The sequence below is a fragment of the Orbicella franksi genome, chromosome 9 (assembly GCF_964199315.1).
Source record: "Orbicella franksi chromosome 9, jaOrbFran1.1, whole genome shotgun sequence".
Taxonomy (NCBI): domain Eukaryota; kingdom Metazoa; phylum Cnidaria; class Anthozoa; order Scleractinia; family Merulinidae; genus Orbicella; species Orbicella franksi.
This window is the reverse complement of record NC_138153.1, coordinates 14,538,831-14,558,313: the sequence shown is the minus strand read 5'-3', so window position 1 is coordinate 14,558,313 and position 19,483 is coordinate 14,538,831. Positions and strand designations below refer to the sequence as shown.

General features: G+C 38.8%; 2 protein-coding genes across 2 annotated transcripts in view; both read right to left on the bottom strand.

Moving 5' to 3' along the window:
* Positions 1 to 7,257: 7,257 nt before the first annotated feature.
* LOC145496426 (uncharacterized) overlaps positions 7,258 to 19,483 on the bottom strand; it is a 77,351-nt gene continuing 65,125 nt past the window's right edge. The window contains exon 6 of the mRNA XM_081476077.1: positions 7,258 to 7,890. Within this exon, the coding sequence (XP_081332203.1) occupies positions 7,766 to 7,890 (125 nt within the window). The 3' untranslated portion in view covers positions 7,258 to 7,765. The remainder of the gene's footprint in view (positions 7,891 to 19,483) is intronic.
* On the bottom strand, positions 14,362 to 17,742 carry LOC145497511 (uncharacterized). Its single transcript, XM_081477318.1, has 3 exons — positions 17,504 to 17,742; positions 16,461 to 16,513; positions 14,362 to 16,024 (listed from the first exon to the last, which is right to left on the bottom strand). The coding sequence occupies exon 3, from the start codon at positions 16,001 to 16,003 to the stop codon at positions 15,050 to 15,052; it is 954 nt and encodes a 317-aa protein (XP_081333444.1). The 5' UTR covers positions 16,004 to 16,024; positions 16,461 to 16,513; positions 17,504 to 17,742; the 3' UTR covers positions 14,362 to 15,049.

The following is a 19,483-nucleotide window of genomic DNA, read 5'->3' as shown; positions in this document are numbered from 1 at the left end:
TTTGATTTTATTTTTTCAGCTTCTATTGTAACATTGACCTCGTATTAGTATTAGCACGTCTTTTAATGCGCATGTCCGACAACTATTTTACTAACCCATCCTATCCTGAACCCCCCCCCCCACCCCCCCAAAGAAAGGTTGCTTCTAAAAGCACAAGAGATGGACTTATTCTCTTGACAGCAAAACTGGTTTAGATTTAAAATTTAACAGTAAAACGTACAGAAATTCTGGTAAAGGCTGTAAATTTTGGTGTGTCTATTTATTAGAAATATCTTGCAGCGCGTGAGAATTCAATTTGTCTAAATACACCCAGCGTGACTTGTAGATCTATATTCAGCACTTCCTTCAGCCATCACAGTATTGCGCATATGCTGAAACTATTTATGACAGCTCCGTAAAGTTTACATAGTAACGAACATAGATAGTCCCTCTAGCGTCAGTAATTGCTAGGTTCAGAGGCGCAACTTTCGGTGGGAAGGGTGGGATGGGGCCGGGCTCGCTAAATCTTTTCAATTTCACATTTCAATAAAGTACATTATTCACAATAAATATGGAGAAGAAGCCGATAAATCTTTTTGAAAAGAATTTATGTCATGACGATACGGAGGTACATGATAATGTCTCTGTAATAGCGATCATCTAACAAAATCATGTCCGTTCGGATCACCTTGTTATCTCTTTTATTTACGTTGTCTCTGTTTTTAAGAAGTATGATATAATTGGGCGTGTATACAGCTCACGGTACGGTACGGTACTGAGTAATGACACACCTAGGTACTTACGAACGCTTAAAATGAAATGGACCGAGCTTGAAGAGCTTGAAATCTAGCTTGACGTTTTGCAGATGGCTGAAACTAATTAAAGTACTAAATTAGTATGAAGAATAAGTTTAAAAATTAAGCCCTGCGTACAGAATTAATAAAACTCTATGTTTCTGTGACTTGACCTTGAAATATTTTTTCCCGTTGGCGTGACAAATTGAATCACGAGCTTGATGTTTTTGAACCTCCTGAGAGAAGGTTAATCTTTATTGGGACACTTAATAAGGGCAAAGAAGGAAGAAATTTAAATGGCCTTTATTTAGCTTTTATGTTTCTGAGGCTACAAAAAGAAGGCTACTAGGCATTTTGCATCTGCTGATTAATTTTTTAAAGAAGAAAACGATAAAAGCAAGAGCTGCGCGCGATAAAAGCTTATATAATTGATTGTAAACGCACGCTCTAAATGTCTTTAACCTCATAAACGTCGCAACGGCTTTTAGATTTTAAAACTTACGGTATAAACGAACTAAGAATCTGATTAAATATCACAGAGCCTGTATCAACAATTGAGCCTTCATCGCACGGAAGTCTATAAATGTTTCTTACAGTGACAGAGTTCCCTTTTATGAAAAATTCAAGGACAAATGCAGAATGTTCCCCATTTGATCCGGCCTATTTATCTCCTCTTTGTCGTCTCAAAAACATTAAATTATTGCTCAATGTTGGTGATTTTCCAAAATGACCCTTACCTACTGTCAAGATCTCCAGCGACATCAAGCTTGTGATTTAATTTGGCACGCCAACACAGAAACATTCCGTTTATTCTGTAACAGCACTAAATTTGAAAACTTGTACATATACATATATGTTATTTGCCGGCGAGAGGTCCTTATCCTTTGCCGGGTTCTTGACTGCGGCCCGAGGCCATTCTTTTTTTATTTTTATTTTTATTTATTTATTATTTTGACGTTTACATAGCATACATAGTTTAAAGTAAACCAAAACCTCGAATTTCTAGCGAGGGAATGCGAGCGGTCCATAACTCGTGGTCTGTATTTTGAAAAACTGCCCGTGGTATATTAACAATCAAATTATAGGATTCAGGTTTCCCGACCACTGAGATTCTTCAGAAAAATATAACTTCTTTTATTTCGCTTGGCTTTCTTTTATCGCGAGTTACATGAATTAGTGGTAGGCGTGATGCTTGCGAGATTTTCTCGCTTTGCTTCAAATCTCATTTTGGAAAGGTTAGTGATGTAATCCATCACAAATAATTGAGGCACATGCGTAATACTCTTACGCTAAAGGAAGTGCTCACTAGAGGTCTTGAGGTCACGTTTGGTGTGTGGACACAATATTATTTGGACTGGCGCTCGCTGCAAGAAATACTGACCAAGTGCGAGCCTTGCTGATGAAAATAATATAACGTAAAACCTTTGCCAGGGTCTATGCACCTCCTTTAATAACAACTGATGTCAAATTTCGCTGTCATAAACTGTTTGAGGTACAGGATAGGATGAGCCCGGGAAACTGATATTGAATAGTTGTCGGGCATGCGCAGTAAAGCAAGTGCTAACACTGGCATGCGCTGTAAAGCAAGTACTAAGTATGGAGACAAAGAGGTCGATGAGGAAGTTTAAATCGACACCGAGAAACAGAGACTGCCAGTATCTCAAAGACGGATTCTGGGAGCCCGGGAGGATTCAAAGTCGTATTCGACTTTAAAAAGGTAAACAAATTTTGGCAGTAACGTTTTGCTGAAGTTTTAAATAAAATTAACGCAGACTGTTTTTGAAAAGACTTTTTGAAGTTTCGGTCCAATTCGCTTACACCAGATTCTGAGCTGATATTTTCAGAAAACACAGATAGTGCCAGTATACTTCCGTCAGCAACCAGAGTATTGCGCATATGCTGGACTATTTATCACGGTCAGATAGATTTGATATCCATGTCTCATTCCCAATATTGGGTTGCCGGTTTTCTGAGGATTCTGGTCAAATCTTAATGACCGGCTTTAAAAATATAATAAGAATAACAACCACCACCACAGTGCAGTAAAAAGGTTCCACACTGAACTATTTTAAAGGTTTGACGAAAGACACGATTTTAGGAGTAAATGCCTGTTTGATACCCGATGTTTTTAAAGCTAGATTAACGACATATAAACAGATAACACTTATGGCGTTACTAAGGGAAAGAACAAAGCGCAACTGGCCAACCCTAAATTTGGTATTTTTCTTCCTTGTGTAAAAAGATGACATGGAAAGCCTGTCGTTGCAAATGCGCAGTCATGCCATCGCTGAAGGAAGAGGGTCAAGTTTCGAAGCGCGCGCTGTCGACATCACAGTAGTTTCATAACATGTTAGAGTTGAAACGTAAAGAACCTATCCAGATTTTTAAAAGAAAAATAAATAAAGCTGCCATCCTAAGAAATCGCATGAAATCAGTCTCTTATGCGGTGTTGGAAGACTAGTTGTTTGATACCCGATGTTTTCAATTTTAAAGCTAGATCATTAACATACAAACAGATATCACTTATGGCGTTACTAAGGGAGAGAACAAGGGCGCAATTGGCCAACCCTAACGGAACCCACATTAAATTGGTATTTTTCTTCCTTGTGTAAAAAGATGACATGAAAAACCTGTAGTTGCAAATGCGCAGTTATGCCATCGCTGAAGGAAAAGGGTCAAGTTTTGAAGCGCGCGCTGTCGACATCACAGTAGTTTCATAACATGTTAGAGTTGAAACGCAAAGAACCTGTCCAGATTTAAAAACAATAAATAAATAAAGACGCCATCCTGAGAAATCGCATGAAATTCTCTTATGCGGTGTCGGAAGATTGTTTTAAACGATAGATATCTCTTAATTCAAGAGAAAACTTTTAATTAGAGTTGGTCAATAAATGCGGACTTCACTTTCTATTAATCTTCTCTTTGTAGTCTCAGAGATAAACATTACGGTTAAATTAATTAAATCCTATTTTCTTCCACCTTTGGCTCCGATAGAAAAAAAAAAACCTCTATTTTGTTTTAACTCCCCCGAAGTTCATAATGAAACATCAAGTTCATGACTCATTTAATACGCAAATGTGAAAAATGTTTGACCGTTTTAAAAAAAGGACGTAACTCTTATGTACCCCTTTGAGTGTTTACGCAACAACAAATTTTTAAATTGTGTTTATAGTTTACGTCCACTTTAACAAGGTTTAGTCTTCCGAAAATGTCGCGGAATATATTTATCCGCAATAAAATATCTACGTAAAACGAATCTTTTTGGCCTGAGATGGAATGCTGCACAAAATTAGAAAGACGTGTGCGATCGACGTCGGCGGTTTTTTTGACCCTCGGTAGATAGTTTTGGGGATAATCACGTCTCTCTCAACGAGCTTGTTCAGTTTATGCATGAGGCCCCCTCCACACTACGCCGAAGAAATATGAAAACTAAACGCAGTCTTATTTCTCCGGTTAGGCCTTCCTTCCACACTTATCCGTCACGAAAAAGACTTTCGAAAACGCTCTTCAAACCGGAGGAATTTGAAAACGCTAGCTTTGCGTTCTAGTGAGGACGGAAAACATTTTGAAAACGAAGTGCTTTCGAAAACAATGAAATTATATACGATAATCACGATGTTTCCTGCCCAAGTTTTACACAAATACAAATGCAAAATGACCGGTGATTGTTGCATTTTTAAATTCCTCCAGCATAGTGTGGATGGAAGTTCAGTTAAACAAAACAGAGACTTTAAAAAATATATCATGCGTTGTTGAAAAATCGCCCCGTAGTTACTGTTTTCACTTGAATTAAAAATAAATTTAAGCTCTATTGCGGACCATTTCATTTCATGCGTTAGTAGGCTGTTACCTGCCGGAAATAAGTTAAGCTAAGCATAACACACTTTCAATTCTTTTCACTGTTACTCTGGTGAACTGAGCCGTTTATTTTACATTGACCTGTTTGTCTGTATAAACTTAATATAGCGCCTTTTCTCTTCTCTTCCTTTGTTTCTGTTAACGCGCGTTACACAAATAAGTAACAACCGCGAAGCTCGCAGAGTTTTCTCTCTTTTTTTTTTCTTTCTCTCTTTAATTGGGGGAGGATACATTTCGTCCCCGGGAATTTGTCCAATGGTTGAAGCTTGCTTTAAAGTCGCAGCATATTTTACAGTCAATGCAAGAAATGACTTTAATCACCAGCTGATTTTGGGACTGTTAGTTGCACAATCTGTGTTAGACTGCAAGCAGTCTCTCTTCCTCGAAAATCCGTGAGGAAGAACAGCGTGCAAGCGTAACTGTGAGCGTAACATGCGAGTGGCGATGCCGCGAGCCGCTAGTAGCGCGGGCGTCGGAAGACGAGCGAAAAGAGAGAATGCACTGGTTTCATGCACAAAATATTTAAACAAAGGAAACAAATATTGCAAAAAAATATTTTTAAAGGTTAACGTTTAAATCATCTTAACAATAAAACGATTTAAGCAACAGAACACTTTTTCAGCAGGAAATATTTCTCAAGAATACGCGCGAATCTAAAACGTCACAACCGTGTTTACATACTCTCATCTAAACACACACTATCGACCAATCAGGGCGCACGTAGTAGCTCAGTTATTTTATAAAAGTTCATTTTTAGGGCTGGCGGATGGTAAATGCGACACTCTGCCAGACGACGAGACCAGCGTTTTTCTTCGCGAGCCCGAGACATTTTAATTTCTTCAGTTGCGAGACCGAGTCTTCAAAGTGTTTTGAATGCGAGCTCGAGACGTTCAGGTTCTAAGAAGTTCAGATGTCATTTAACTTTACCTACCTACCTACCTACCTACCTACCTACCTACCTACCTACCTACCTACCTACCTACCTACCTACATACATACATATATGCTCACTAGCTCGCTAGTTTGAGCACTCTGGTAATGGCTTAGATACTACCACGTGTAGTATTTGGGGCGGCTTTTTAAGCTTAGCCTCCATTCTAGTCTTCAACACTGCACTGACGAGGTCCAGAAGGCCGAAACAGTACTGTCTGCAGTTAGTTATATATATATATATATAAGCAAATCGGTACTTCGCGACTTTCTTAGCCTTGAAAAAATTGAGACTGCGAGACAGCTTTGTGAGGAAAATGGAGACTGGGAGACGCACATAACCGCTAAAAAACGATACTGCGAGACCCGTGAAATTCGCCGAAAATTTTGCGAAGTTTTTAAAGGACCATTCGCCACCCCTATTTTTCCGTTTTTAAAACCGTTTTTAAAAATTTCTTTGGCGCATGAAGGAAATACACTTGTTTCAAAATTTAATCCTGCGTGAAGGGCCGAGGGTCCTTGAGTGTCACAACTTCTTTTATCCATTCCGGAGAACCTGAATGGAATCGTGACTAAGAACAATTGATCACTTTCATTTATTAAAATACACTCGTCCATAAACTTTATTTAAACTCGAATTTTTGCCTTTGTGTCCTCCTCTAGGCGACGCCAATCGTAACTTCTATGTCAGAGCTAGTGTATTTCTTAACCCTACAAACGCGTCTAGGACCGGTGCATTTTCCAGAGCTGACTTGACCTTCTTATCTGTAGTGCTGAATCACGCTTAGACGGCGCCCATTGCGGCTTCGCCGCTCGCCTCTTCTCGTTCGTCAGCGTTTCTTTCCTCGCCGATCTTGGAGGAAACAAGGCACTGCTCGCAATCTACGTTACGTTATTTTGGGTAAAGCTCGTTCATAGTTCTTGCTTGGCGCGATATGTAGTAACGCAACCATCGGATATTCCCCTGTTGCACGGCAAGGATCTTAAGGAGAAGACTAAAACCTGACCTTAGTGACAGGAGAAAAGTCGGGGTGCGCAAGAATTGGGTGTTATTTTCCTGAAACGGCTTCTCACCTGTTAAGTTGTAAACAGAGCGCGAGAGGTTTGTCATCAGTGTTTCCTCTTTTCTCAGTTAGATAAAGGTAAAGTCTGCAGACGTGAAAAGTGGCCCATCAGGCTGCAACTTATCCCGGTATCTCTAGCATGAAGTGACTGGGAGCATTTCTACTCCCCCCCCCCTCCCCCCGGGATGGAATCCGAGTCCATTGCAGGGTTACCCCCAGCATCAAATTCGCCGATACCCATTTATACACCTGGGTCTGGATAGGCAATGTGAGAGTAAAGTGTCTTGCCCAAGAACGTACACAACACAATGTCCCCGGCCAGGGTTCGATCCGGAGTTGAGCGCACTACTTCTCTCGGTACGGATATTTATCATGATTTTCGTTTCACGTTTAATTCCGCGAAGTTCTTCACCGTTTCAGAGTTACGTCACTTAGACTAACCAAAAAAGATTGTTTAACACGGTAACTTCAACAGAAATTATTCGCAGATTTTAGCAGTAAATATACTAGACGCAAATTGCCTTCTATTCTCAAACTCTCAGGTTAGACTTTACTGTAAAATACGCGGAAATTAAAGTCTATAACTCTCAAAAGCGCGGGAATTCTTCGGATTACCCTCGATAGATATAAATGCTCAAATCAGACAGAAATATATTTTTAGTCAGAAAGCACACGTTTCTCCGTTAAGAGCACAAGTGACTTTTATTTGTTTCATTTCTTGAATTTATTGTTGTTTAATTCGCACCTATACATTTTGCAGTAGCATTATTGAACTACTTTCCTACACAGTCTCACACTTTTCTGCGAAATTTAACCAAGCTTTTTTATCCTGAAATCATTTTTTTCTACCAGGAGCCCTGTTTCTACAAATCAATAGCATCTTAGCCAATTGATCTGGTCTGAAATTGTTGCAAAGATTTGACAGTCTAAAAAGACAGACTTTCTTTCGCTGTTTCATAGTATAAACTACATAGTCTACAGGTCTCAATGGCGCATGCAATGTACTTTTAGAAGTTCTTTCACTTTTAAATCAGCTCTTCCAAATCAAAAATTTTTAATCAAAGCAGCAAAATATGATAGTCACTAGCATCTGGATACTTTTATTTATCTCTATCACACGGCGGGCTTTGCAGCATCTTGCTATTTTCCGTAGCCGCAGCGATGCCACACACATTTGTACTGGCAACGATACATATACCTCCAACCACTCCAGAAGCAAACACAATAGCGGTAGCAATAATAATGGCAAGGCCAACGCTTTACACCTGCAAAGTAAGTAAATAAGCCACTCAGTAAGCCAATCGGTCCGTCACCCAGCCAGACAATCAGTCAGATAGTCATTGAGTGAGTGAATGAGCGAGCGAGTGAGTGAGTGAGTAATAAAAATAGTATATCTTTTTTGCGCCAGGCTTACTCTCCAAAGGAAGATATTGGTCTAGTTACAGTAAAGGTTTCAACGTTAACTAATAGTAAAAGAAAATATTATTTACCATATCAGTATACTTTTAATGGGGAAACTCATAGTGCTAATTACTTTTCTGAACTTAGAATATCGAGTGAGTGAGTGAGTGAGTGAGTGAGTGAGTGACTGAGTGAGTGAGTGAGTGAGTGAGTGAGTGAGTGAGTGAGTGAGTGAGTGAGTGAGTGAGTGAGTGAGTGAGTGAGTGAGTGAGTGAGTGAGTGAGTGAGTGAGTGAGTGAGTGAGTGACGAAGGGAGGGAGGGAGCGAGGGAGGAAGGGAGGGACGGAGTAAGTGATTCAGTCAGTCAGTCATATAGTTAGTCAGTCTGTCTGTCTGTCTCTCTGTCTGTCTGTCAGTCCGGTCAGTCAGCCAGCAAGAGAAAAGAAAGAAAAAATATTAAAAATTAGGTAAATTTATGATATATGCCTCACATATCTACTCAAAAATAGGCTATTGACAGTTAAGCGTAATTCCAACATAATTAATTTGCAAATGGAACGGCATGACATAAAACAAGCCGCTGAGCACTTAGTGTCTAGATAGATGAGAACGAGTCAGATCTTCTCTCGCCAAGAACCGGCCGGTCGAGCGTTCCCTCGGTTGGCGGAAAGTGAAACTATGATATCCTCAATTTCCAAGTCCTACCCCGTATTGGAGTGTCTCTCTTGGTTGGTAATTAACAATTCCATATTAAGACTTTTCAGCAACTTTTGCTGACTGAGTTAGGAATGTCCAACAACATTAATGACCAGGTTAGGAGTACGTTCGAATGCTACTCATATTAAAGTCATAATGCCTTCTGGAGCACAGAAACTGAGTGAACTTGAATGACCTAGATATCAAGGAGTTTAAATTTGTCGAAAACGTAGTGTCTTCACGATTTTAGCATCAAGATTTCCCAAACTTTTGGGTGAATAAGACTAGGAATAACACTAACTGAACGGCAGTAAGAATTTTCTTTTTTAAGTATCCTATATAAGCGGCACACTTTTGATTATAATAACAGTATGAGGTATAACACTAACGTCGAGTTGTACTCTTCTTGACGCGATAAATGGGCAGCTTTGCACACATAGAAGCCATTTCATCACCCAGGAACGAGCGATCACTGACGGTCGAAACAACATCGTACTCCTCGTCTGTCCCATTCCTTGCCGTTTAAGTGCCGCTTTGCTGTAAAGTATGACAAGAACAGCTTGAATGAACAAGAAATGCTTATATTTTAGACAAATTAAGCACATTCAGCTCAAAATCGATCAACACCCTGCCAAACGTCTCAAGTTGGAAGAAAGCCTGATTGATAAAGGAGAGGTCTCCTTGGATTTCCTTTCCCAAGTATTATTTTAAGAAAATAAAATAGGAAAATGAGGAGGTTCAAACTAATACTGGGCTCCTTTAGTTGGGGTGAACAAAAGCTTATCCAACGATTTTAAAATCCCTTCGTTAAAAAGTTTGACCTTATGGAAGCTACCAATTAAAATACAGTATCAAATTCCATTTCATCGCACGTACATTTAGGTGAAGCCTATTGCAGAATTATGTACACAATGAAATAAAAGCAAATCTCACTGAATTGAATTACCTGGTCGAGTAACTTGATGAGCACCTCAGGCTTTGGCACGTCCCCAGTGGACTCAATCAGGAAACAGGCTTTTGCAGAGGAAAGTCGCTGCATGGTTAAGTTCTGAAAGAAAGATAGGCAATCACGTTACGATATCATGACTTATATTTAGAGTCAGAGAGAAAACAGTAAATAAAACGAATTGGCGTGACTCTAACCGAAGAATAAAAACTGGCGGATGAGCTAAGCGATTGATCATGAGGGATTCCCGAAATTAATGATTAAATGAGTGAAAAAGACTTCTCACACTAAAAGGGCTGCAGTAATTCCTTTCTAGTTCAATATTTAGGAATGCCGATCAGGATCTATCCTATTGAAAAATTTGAAGCCAGTGAATCATGCAATCGCTACACATTGTATTTTACCTTTTCAAAGTCGTAAACTACTTTGACTTCTCCCGCGTTCCCCGAGCTCGCCTTTGAGACACTCACGGTCTCTGTTTGTTTCTCAGTGTCGACTTTAATCTCTTCATCAATTTCTTTATCCCCATCTTTAATTTTCACATTGTACTTTGACTCGGTATCCTGTTAAGTCAAGAAAACATCAATTTATAAATAGTTATTGCGCAGTAAAGGGTTTATTGAGTTATTGACATCTTTCCAAATCACATTGACCTCTACATTTCCACCCTTTCTTTTAAACTCGACTGATCAGCGCAACGAAATCTTCGCAGTTTAATGAATTGCTTTACAACATTTGGAATATGGAACTCATGAAATGATGGTTAAAGTGCAACTGTTAACACTATATCAAAGCAATTTAATTTGTACCTTTTTCTCTTCACATTTACAGACAGTGGCTGCAGATGTGGCAGCAACAAGGACGGCAAAATACAGAAGGAACACCTTGAATTCCTGGTGAAAGGAAAACAAAAAAATGTGTTATAAATTTTTCCTTGGTTGAAAAGCAAACAAACTGCACTCTTTTGATTACTGGTGACTGCGGAATCAGTAGACAGTGTTTGTCCTTGTTACTACTGAAATCAAATAAAACTATCGCAAAATTAAACTTACCATCTTCTCCCGGTCTCGGTAAAAGAAAAGTGGCACTACTTTGTTCTTCACGTAAAAGAGGACTTATCCTTTCTTTGTCGAGAATGGACTGGTAGAACCAACGAGCGAACACTGATTTTATACTATCTAAGGTCTGTCAAATGTTTCCTCATTCTGAACTTGATATCGTGGATAACTAGCAGTTTGACACCTGAATTTGGACTGATTTTCTTCATTGTGTCAGCTCCTCTGCTGTAACGTGTTCAACCTCGCCGGTCAGCACTTCCTTCAGCTATGTTGTTATGCTGAATTTTTTTAAAGGCTTGACGAAAGAAACGATTTTGGGAGTAAGGCGCGGTTTAAACGTCGCATTTTACACGCGCCGAATCGAATTGCCGAATTAAGTGCATGTAAAATGCCACGTTTAAGTCAATTAAATGCGACATATTTCAATTCAATGCGAGTTCAGTCGAATATTCGACTGATCCAGTCGAATATACGACTGAAGTTCGACGGTTGATTGAAACGCCGCATTTTACATGTGCCGAATCTAATTCATAAATTATGCTAAAAAAATTATGTTTCCTCGGATGGGAATTAACATGTCGCTATCGCTCGCGCTCAGCAATTTTATTCGGCAAAAACATACGACGTTTAAATCAAATCAGCCGAAATTATTCATTCGAATCGACTAAAATTAGTATTTGATTCGGCACATGTAAAATGCGACGTTTAAACCGGACCTAAATGCCTGTTTGATACCCGATGTTTTTAAAGCTAGATTAACGACATATAAACAGATAACACTGGCGTTACTAAGGGAGAGAACAAGGCGCAATCGGCCAACCCTAAATTTGGTATTTTTCTTCCTTGTATAAAAGATGACATGGAAAGCCTGTCGCTGCAAATGCGCAGTCATGCCATCGCTGAAGAAACAGGGTCAAGTTTCGAAGCGCGCGCTGTCGACATCACAGTAGTTTCATAATATGTTAGAGTTGAAACGTAAAGAATCTGTCCAGATTTTTAAAAGAAAAATAAATAAAGCTGCCATCCTGAGAAATCGCATGAAATCAGTCTCTTATGCGGTGTTGGAAGACTAGATGTTTGATACCCGATGTTTTTAAAGCTAGATCATTAACGTACAAACAGATATCACTTATGGCGTTACTATGGGAGCGAACAAGGGCGCAATTGGCCAACCCTAACGGCACCCACATTAAATTGGTATTTTTCTTCCTTGTGTAAAAAGATGACATGAAAAACCTGTAGTTGCAAATGCGCAGTTATGCCATCGCTGAAGGAAGAGGCCGGTCAAATTTTGAAGCGCGCGGTGTCAACATCACATTTGTTTCATATCATGTTAGAGCTGAAACGAAAAGAACCTGTCCAGATTTTTAAAAGAAAAATAAATAAAGACGCCATCCTGAGAAATCGCACGAAATTCTCTTATGCGGTGTCGGAAGACTGTTTTAAACGATAGATGTTTGATGCCCAATGTCTTTTAAAGCTCGATTAACGACATATAAACAGATAAAACCAGGAGCCATAATCGGGGACGGAGACCGTAAGCGCGCGCCATTTCTAGTATTGGGGTTGTCCCCATGATATGGGACAAAAATTCTATTTTTAGAACAAATTGCGCCATCACCTGCGGCACACGCGCGTATTTGCTGCGAGGAGTTTTGCGGATGTCGCGTGGGGAAAAATGGCGTCCGAAATTACCTTCGTGAGTGAGGCAGATATAGAATTTCTCTCAGCAGTTTCGCTTCCTAATTTAAGCCAAGCCCTCCTTGAGAACTTCCTTGACAATGACCATGAAGACCATGAAGGTGAGGATGATTCAGAAGAGGTGTGGAGTGACTTTTCCGACTTATCGAGTGGAGAGGATCTGTCGGACATGTCGGGTGAGGATTCACCAAGGGGAGGACAGAAAGATGCAAGGAGAAAAAAGGTACCAAAAGCCACAAATAAAGAGGGGAATGAGTCCAGTAAAGAGAAGAGGAAAAAAAGTTCTGGAAAATACCTTTCTACCAACGACGTAAAAAGGCTGGAGGAGACTCTTATATCTTACGTTTTGAGTGCACAAACACACTGCGAAAATGAATTAAGAAATGAAAAATCTTTGTCAATATTTCCCCTTCGCAGGCAAATGGTGTCCACCCTACTCAATAGCGACACGGTTAAGGAAATGTTTGTGAAGTTTTGTCGGGATATTTATTCCAAAATAATTAAAGCTTTTACCGAAATATCCAGCGCTAAGGTGAAAAAAAGTGACAAACGGGCTTCGTTTTCAGTTATTTGTTCCCAATTGTTGTTGACCGTGGAGGATTCAGAACTCTGGGAAAACATAAAAAGGGTAATTGTCACCACCATTCAATTGCATGAGAACGAAACTGACGAAGTCAACTTTCATGCCGCCGTTGTTCTTAACACCATCTACTGGGCACTTTACGAAAATTTTCACAGCGCAGTCATGCAAATTAAGATTGACATTGACAAACAGAAAACCCACACCATTGCAAGTGAAGGCGCGGACACTGTTGTCGATTCCGACTTTGTGGACGTTGCTAGAATATCTGGGGCGGCGTTGCATAAGCTACGGAAAGGAAGGGAGAAGATTGTTAACGGACGGAAAGGAGTCAGGAAAGTTTCTGAAGCGACAAAGGATAATTATGCAGCCGAAGTAAAAATCATGTCTGAAATGGTCTGTCCTGCAGAGGAGAAAACATCTTTGCCATTGGGTCTAAAAACTTTGGACGAAGGAAAGTTGACTTTCTTTAGTAGTAAGTTTACTGTTGTTTTGTTAACGTTAGATAAAAGATTAAGAGAAATGTTGACTGAAAAAAATCTGAAGAGATATCCGAAAAACCTTATGAAGCTGACCAAACAATCAGTTGCTCTTGATGAGGAGCTACAAGAGTTATTTTTGGTAGCATCTAAAAGGGCGTGCACGGCACCAGTCGAGGAGGTTAGGGTTTGTTCCATATGGCAAGAGCTAGTTAAGAAAATATGTAATACCAGATTTAAGGAATTCTACAGTGTTCAAGAAGAGAAAAAACTAATACAGGAGGGCAAAGTCGTTTCAGCCGACCAAAGCTTGAGGGACAAGCTGAAAACTTACAGCATCGATAAGCGTGCTTAATTGAGGATGTTTAATAATGTCTTACAAGTTTTCTTCTTGGCGGTGGCCCGGTTCGAGTAGTCTCACTGTAATGGTTTATACTTGGGGCAGCACCAGCTTGCCTTATAAAATATGACAAGTCTCATTTTTACTGCAAAAATATGATAGCAAAAGAATAACTAGAACTGACACCTTAAAAGGTTGGTCCTTTTATTGAGAGCTACACTCAGCTAGCCAGGTACATTGGTACTCAAACTCAGTAAGTGTAAGGGCTACAGAAAAATTAACCAAAAAAATATATCTGTTAAATTATTGTTATTTTGTTGCTAGGGCTAAATTTGCATGCATTTGCATGAATTCGATGATCGACCCATCAAGCGACTGTATGTCTTTAACAGCACAAAAATATAATTATTTAGTTCTCAGGCATGATTCAAGCTTCATAAGTTACATGAACACCATTTTAAATATGCAATAAATAAAGGATCGAGAAAATTGTTTAATACACTACAAGTTGGATCATACGTGCAAATAACATGGCCACCTGAAATATCAGTTTCTGTAATCTTAAGAGCTGATCTATATTTAGTGAATAACAGTTATAGTTTGGCAATGAAGACTATTGCAAGTGGTTTCAAACATCTGTATGATGTAATTAAAAGCTCCAAGTACTTGTAGGGCATATTTCTCGCTGATACATACATTTTGTAAGGAGTACTCAAATAATGGAAAGGTGGACTTATATTATCATAAGGAGAGCTGGAGGGGAGCCTCCAAATCATATATCAGTTATGTTTTTACTGCCCCCTAATAGTTGAAAGGCAGACTCTTAAATGATTTTTTTAAATGCTGTTTGGTAATCAATTTTCACCACATTAAGGAACCATGATAATAATTTAGAAATGTGCTGAATGACTTCACAAGACTATTAATAATAATTATTATATTCACAGTGTGACATTTTCTTGTTCCTATGTAAAATGGTGACTGATGACTAATGGCAAAGTACAGCCAGCTTAAAAATGAGGCAGCATTTCGTTAAAAAGTTGAACTTCCAGGCTGAAAAGAGTTTTTCTGATAATAATTATTATCTACAACCAAAAAGAAATGCTTGAAGAGAAATCAGTGTACTTAAACTTCTGCCACACAACAGTTTTTAGCTGACTAAGCTATACTAAATGTACTTTTTTCTTCTAAAATGACAAGGCACATTTTGACATGTACTACATTTATCCGTTGTACTCCACCCAAGTAATTTGGGCATACTGTATTGAGGTGCTGTAAAATTTCTGGGATGTCTTGGCTAGCCACAATATCAACTCATTTTCTTTGGACAGTAGGGAATGGGAGAGAATACACCCATACTGTAAATGCCTGTGGCTATCGAAAATCGCACATGCCCCATTTTCCCAAACTAAAACTACTACAGTCCTCCCACCAGATACAAAGATACCAACTGATTTCCTTTTCATGTTTGCCCGTTCCCTGACATTTGAAATGACATCCTGGAAGTTATTACCATTAATAAAAAAATCTTTGGGATCCTCATAGGAAAGGAGATGTAGATCATCTCCAACAGAGCTAAATGCATCTTCTACATCAAGCCCACCAACTCCTGCAGCAGAAAAGCACTCATCAAAGGTTTTATTGCCTTCAGAAATACTTGATACCACATGGCCAAACCAACCCTCTTCAAGAACTTTCTTTGGTTCACCAATCAACCCAGAGGAGAATTTGAAACCCATTACAAGGGCTATTAGGGTGCATGCAGAGCTACCTTGCCCACCCTGAAAAGTGCTTTGAGAAATTTGGTATGGAAAAATAAATTCTTTAACACCCTGATAACCATAAGGAACAAAATGTGCCATGATTTCAATGTAAGGCTGTTGATGATCAGTGTTCAATGTGGACACACTTGTGGGGCCAGATATATGGACCTCTTGGTCCCGGTAACCCTTCTGATCATGGCTTGTGGCTCTAGCAGTGAGCTTCAGCTCCTGTCTCAACTGAATCCTTCCAAGAGATGACCCATAATTCCCTGCACTTAGAGAACCATGGGCATGGAACTTGAGTGTGCCAAAAAGGGATTCAAGGCGACTTATCGAGAGCCGCAATGGAGACAGTGTGTATCCAGGAAAATTCTCAAAAAAGTATGATGAGAACTGTTTAAATCCAAAGACCATGACTCTTTGAAGGTCAAATGTCTAGAAGGAAAGAAATTAAAAAGGCAAGCTAAATAAGAAATTCCATTAAGGGCTTACTAAACAACTGATCCCAGCTCACATTCACATATATATTGTTAAATAATAATTATAATAATAATACTTCTATTGTACAACTTTTATTGATACATGATAAATGTTTTGCAGCAAAGCTGATGTGGTTGTGTCTTTTACAATTGACTGCTTTTTTCATGATCATCTTTAGCCAGAAACATCCTGTAAGAAGGCATTAGATATTAGTCATAGTCCCAGCAGCTACATACAATAATTAAATATAATATATACTATTGCCCCATTAAAGGGAACACTTGTCTTCCCTCCAAGGACCAGGAGCGATGTAATGTGATCTTTTAAATGTACATCAAGAACAAGTAAACAAGAAATGTTAATAAATAAATTAATCTTTAATCTGCAATACCTGCCATGCTAAAAACTTTGCTGCACGTGCTCGTTTGGAGTTGTCCACATATTCTGCAAAGAATTAAAAGGACAACTGAGACATAGTCCAGTTTGCCACCCCAAAAAGTTACGGATGAGGGATCAGAAAGAGGGATGTACTATAAATATCATTAATTACAGTATTTTTGGTGTTGTGTTTATTATGACCTGGTTTACTGGTTAACTAGCATACAGTTATTGATATTCCCATGACAGTGTTGCTTTCAAGTGGCCAAGTAAAAACAGAGATCTAATAAAAAAATGTGAATGTGATTGACGCTTATTGATCCAAATGTTGAATGTTAAACATTTGAATCACATCATCATCAACTAGACTGACCTTCATTTTTTAAGAGTGCCTGCCTGTAAGAATCAGACAAATTCTTTATTTCGCGGCAAGGGTCGAAAATTCGATTTCGCTCATATTCGTATGGTAGATAGGCTAAGGCATGACAAAAACTACTGGATAGTTTTTTTGGCAAAATATCCTTTTATTTCAAAGAATTATGCAAATTACCAACTTCCGTTAAAATCGCCATTTGACGCACCATTTTATTAAGCAAGTTTAAGAGCCTCGCATGCAAAACCACATCATTCTTCCGTCTTTAAAACACTCAAATATTTTTGTGCAGTGTTTAAATGTGTACTGAGTTGATTTAAGGGAATGTTGCGTTGTCTTTTTGGGTGCAAAATAATTAAATTTCGAAGACATGTATTTCATTTACTTAAAAGTACTTCGTGAATATAATTAATTTTCACCATGTGCGAAACCTTCAAATAGATTAAGCTTCTGGTGGTTGATTCGCAGAAGGATGGTCTACAGATTCCTGTAAAAATTTCTTTGGGCAAATGATTGTGAGCGACGCGAGAGCTTTTCAAAGTACGTCAAAAACGCAAATATTTGACCATGCGTCGTCAAATTTCAATTTACGGGTTAGACATATATTTTAGCATGCGCCACATGACTTGACCCATAATAAGTTGAAATAGACACAGAGCTGATAATTTTGATAACGTTCTAACCTTATTTGTAATAAAAGGCAGGTCCAAAGCCGATTTGACGTGTTTGTGGTCGATCTCTCACCATTCGTCGTTCAGAAAGCAGAAGTTTCCTTTTGTTTACACAAGGTTAACATCCAATGTACATCGCTTACGGTCAACCTATTATTGGTCGAATACCATGAATCTGTAACCATCTTTCTGCGCATATGAACATCACTGCATCTAAGTCAAAAACGGCTGAGTCATTTGTAGATAGCTGCTTGCTTTACACTGCGCCCAGGAGGGAGAGGTCAACTTTGCTTCAGTGGCCATGCGATTGCGCGCCCGATGATCTTGGCCATTATGACGTCACTCGTGAGCCGGTCTGTGAAGTTTCAATGGCCGCTAAAAAATGATACCAGAAAAGTTTTTCATCTGATGATTGCTCAAAGAATTTGAAAGAAAGCGATCAACAGCCCACAGGAATAAGATAACCTGTTAGTATTATGTCCAAAAATACTTTGAATTTCAAAAATTAGTCGTGAGAAGGCACAAAAACACGCAACATTTCGAGATCGCTCAATTGAAAACGCGATTGAAAAATGAAGCTTTGCGCCTGTTTCTTGGGCGATATCTGGAGAACCCAACGATGAACAACACGAACACAAAAATATGATCTTGATATGGTTTAAAACGTTTGAATGGTGATGAAAACGAATCATTAAACTTATGCATAAAAATGATCAGTGGGTTTAAACCCATTATTTTGTAGACGATAGCATGGAGGACCTACTGATCAATACTGGAAACCCTCGAAATATGAGAAAGTATTAGATGGAAAATGTTCCCTTACAAAGACATTTGAACTATAAAGTCATATGCTGGGTTAGAAAGTAAATAATGCACCAAAGAATTATTTTTCCGCGCTAAATTATCCGCAAAACTGTCAACGATAACATTTTCTTCTGCGAGGCCAACCAACTGACGCAAGCCGAGCAGACGTGTGGATATTTTTATAGATGGTAAGATATAAAATCACTGTACGGGAGACCTAAATGAAACAGATGATATTCAGAACAACATGGACGAGACCTCTTAGCAGAAAGGTGCTTAATTTCGTGTAAAAATGTTCGTGAAATATGAGATCGGAGCAGGATCTGTTTCCTCGGGCGTCCGCATGCAGTGCAGAGCTATTTCTTGTCTCGCACCTCTGACAAGAAAGGTATCCTAAACTGGTGCTTTGGGCTCTAGTTTTTTATATATATATCTCAGTAAGTTCACTTAAACTTGTATAGACTGTAGAGGAAAACTGTGTAGGATGTCATATGGAAAGAACTAAAAAATACAGAATCTGGTTCCAAGCAGCAAGAGAATTAAATAGGAAAGAAAATATGAACAGGGACACTTCCTATGCTAAGCCATTGGCAGTAAGGGTTAACTTATCCAGGAGAAACTTGTTAAACCAAAATGACTTATTGCCAAAACAAAGAGTTCAGTAAGGAAGGTTATGACAAAGCTGGAAAGATCAATATCAGGTGATCTCTTATTATAACCAAACCCCTTGTTTTCGAACAGTATCTGTCTTGAGAAACTGTAATAACTTTACTACCACTAAGTTTGAAATGATAATCAGTTATTTTCTTTATACTTGATGCTTTTAAATTTTCATCATAAATCTTATGTAAATAAAGATAGCTCTAACAATTATTTTACAAAGAAATATTCTAGAGAAGAGTGTCAGAGCTTGTACTTGTAAACATGAACCCCAACCCTGATTTCTCCCCAGCTTCATCCATCCCAGGTTCCCTGTTGCTTTTTGCATTGATGAGTTTATTATTGGCTTCAAGAGAATGATAAGCATACATTTTCAGCAAATAACAAAAAACACAAACAAGATTGGGTTTTACATGTAAATGTTTAATTGACAGCACAATGACAACACATAGATAGCTTTCCATGGTGGTGGAATGTATTTTCAGAAATGGGGCCTCAGTGCTTGAATGGTCTTGCAAAGGTAGTGGA

What these genes read in the sequence shown, in the direction of transcription:
- LOC145497511 (XM_081477318.1), bottom strand. Translation starts at nt 16,003, where the DNA reads ATGGTCTTTGGATTTAAACAGTTCTCATCATACTTTTTTGAGAATTTT.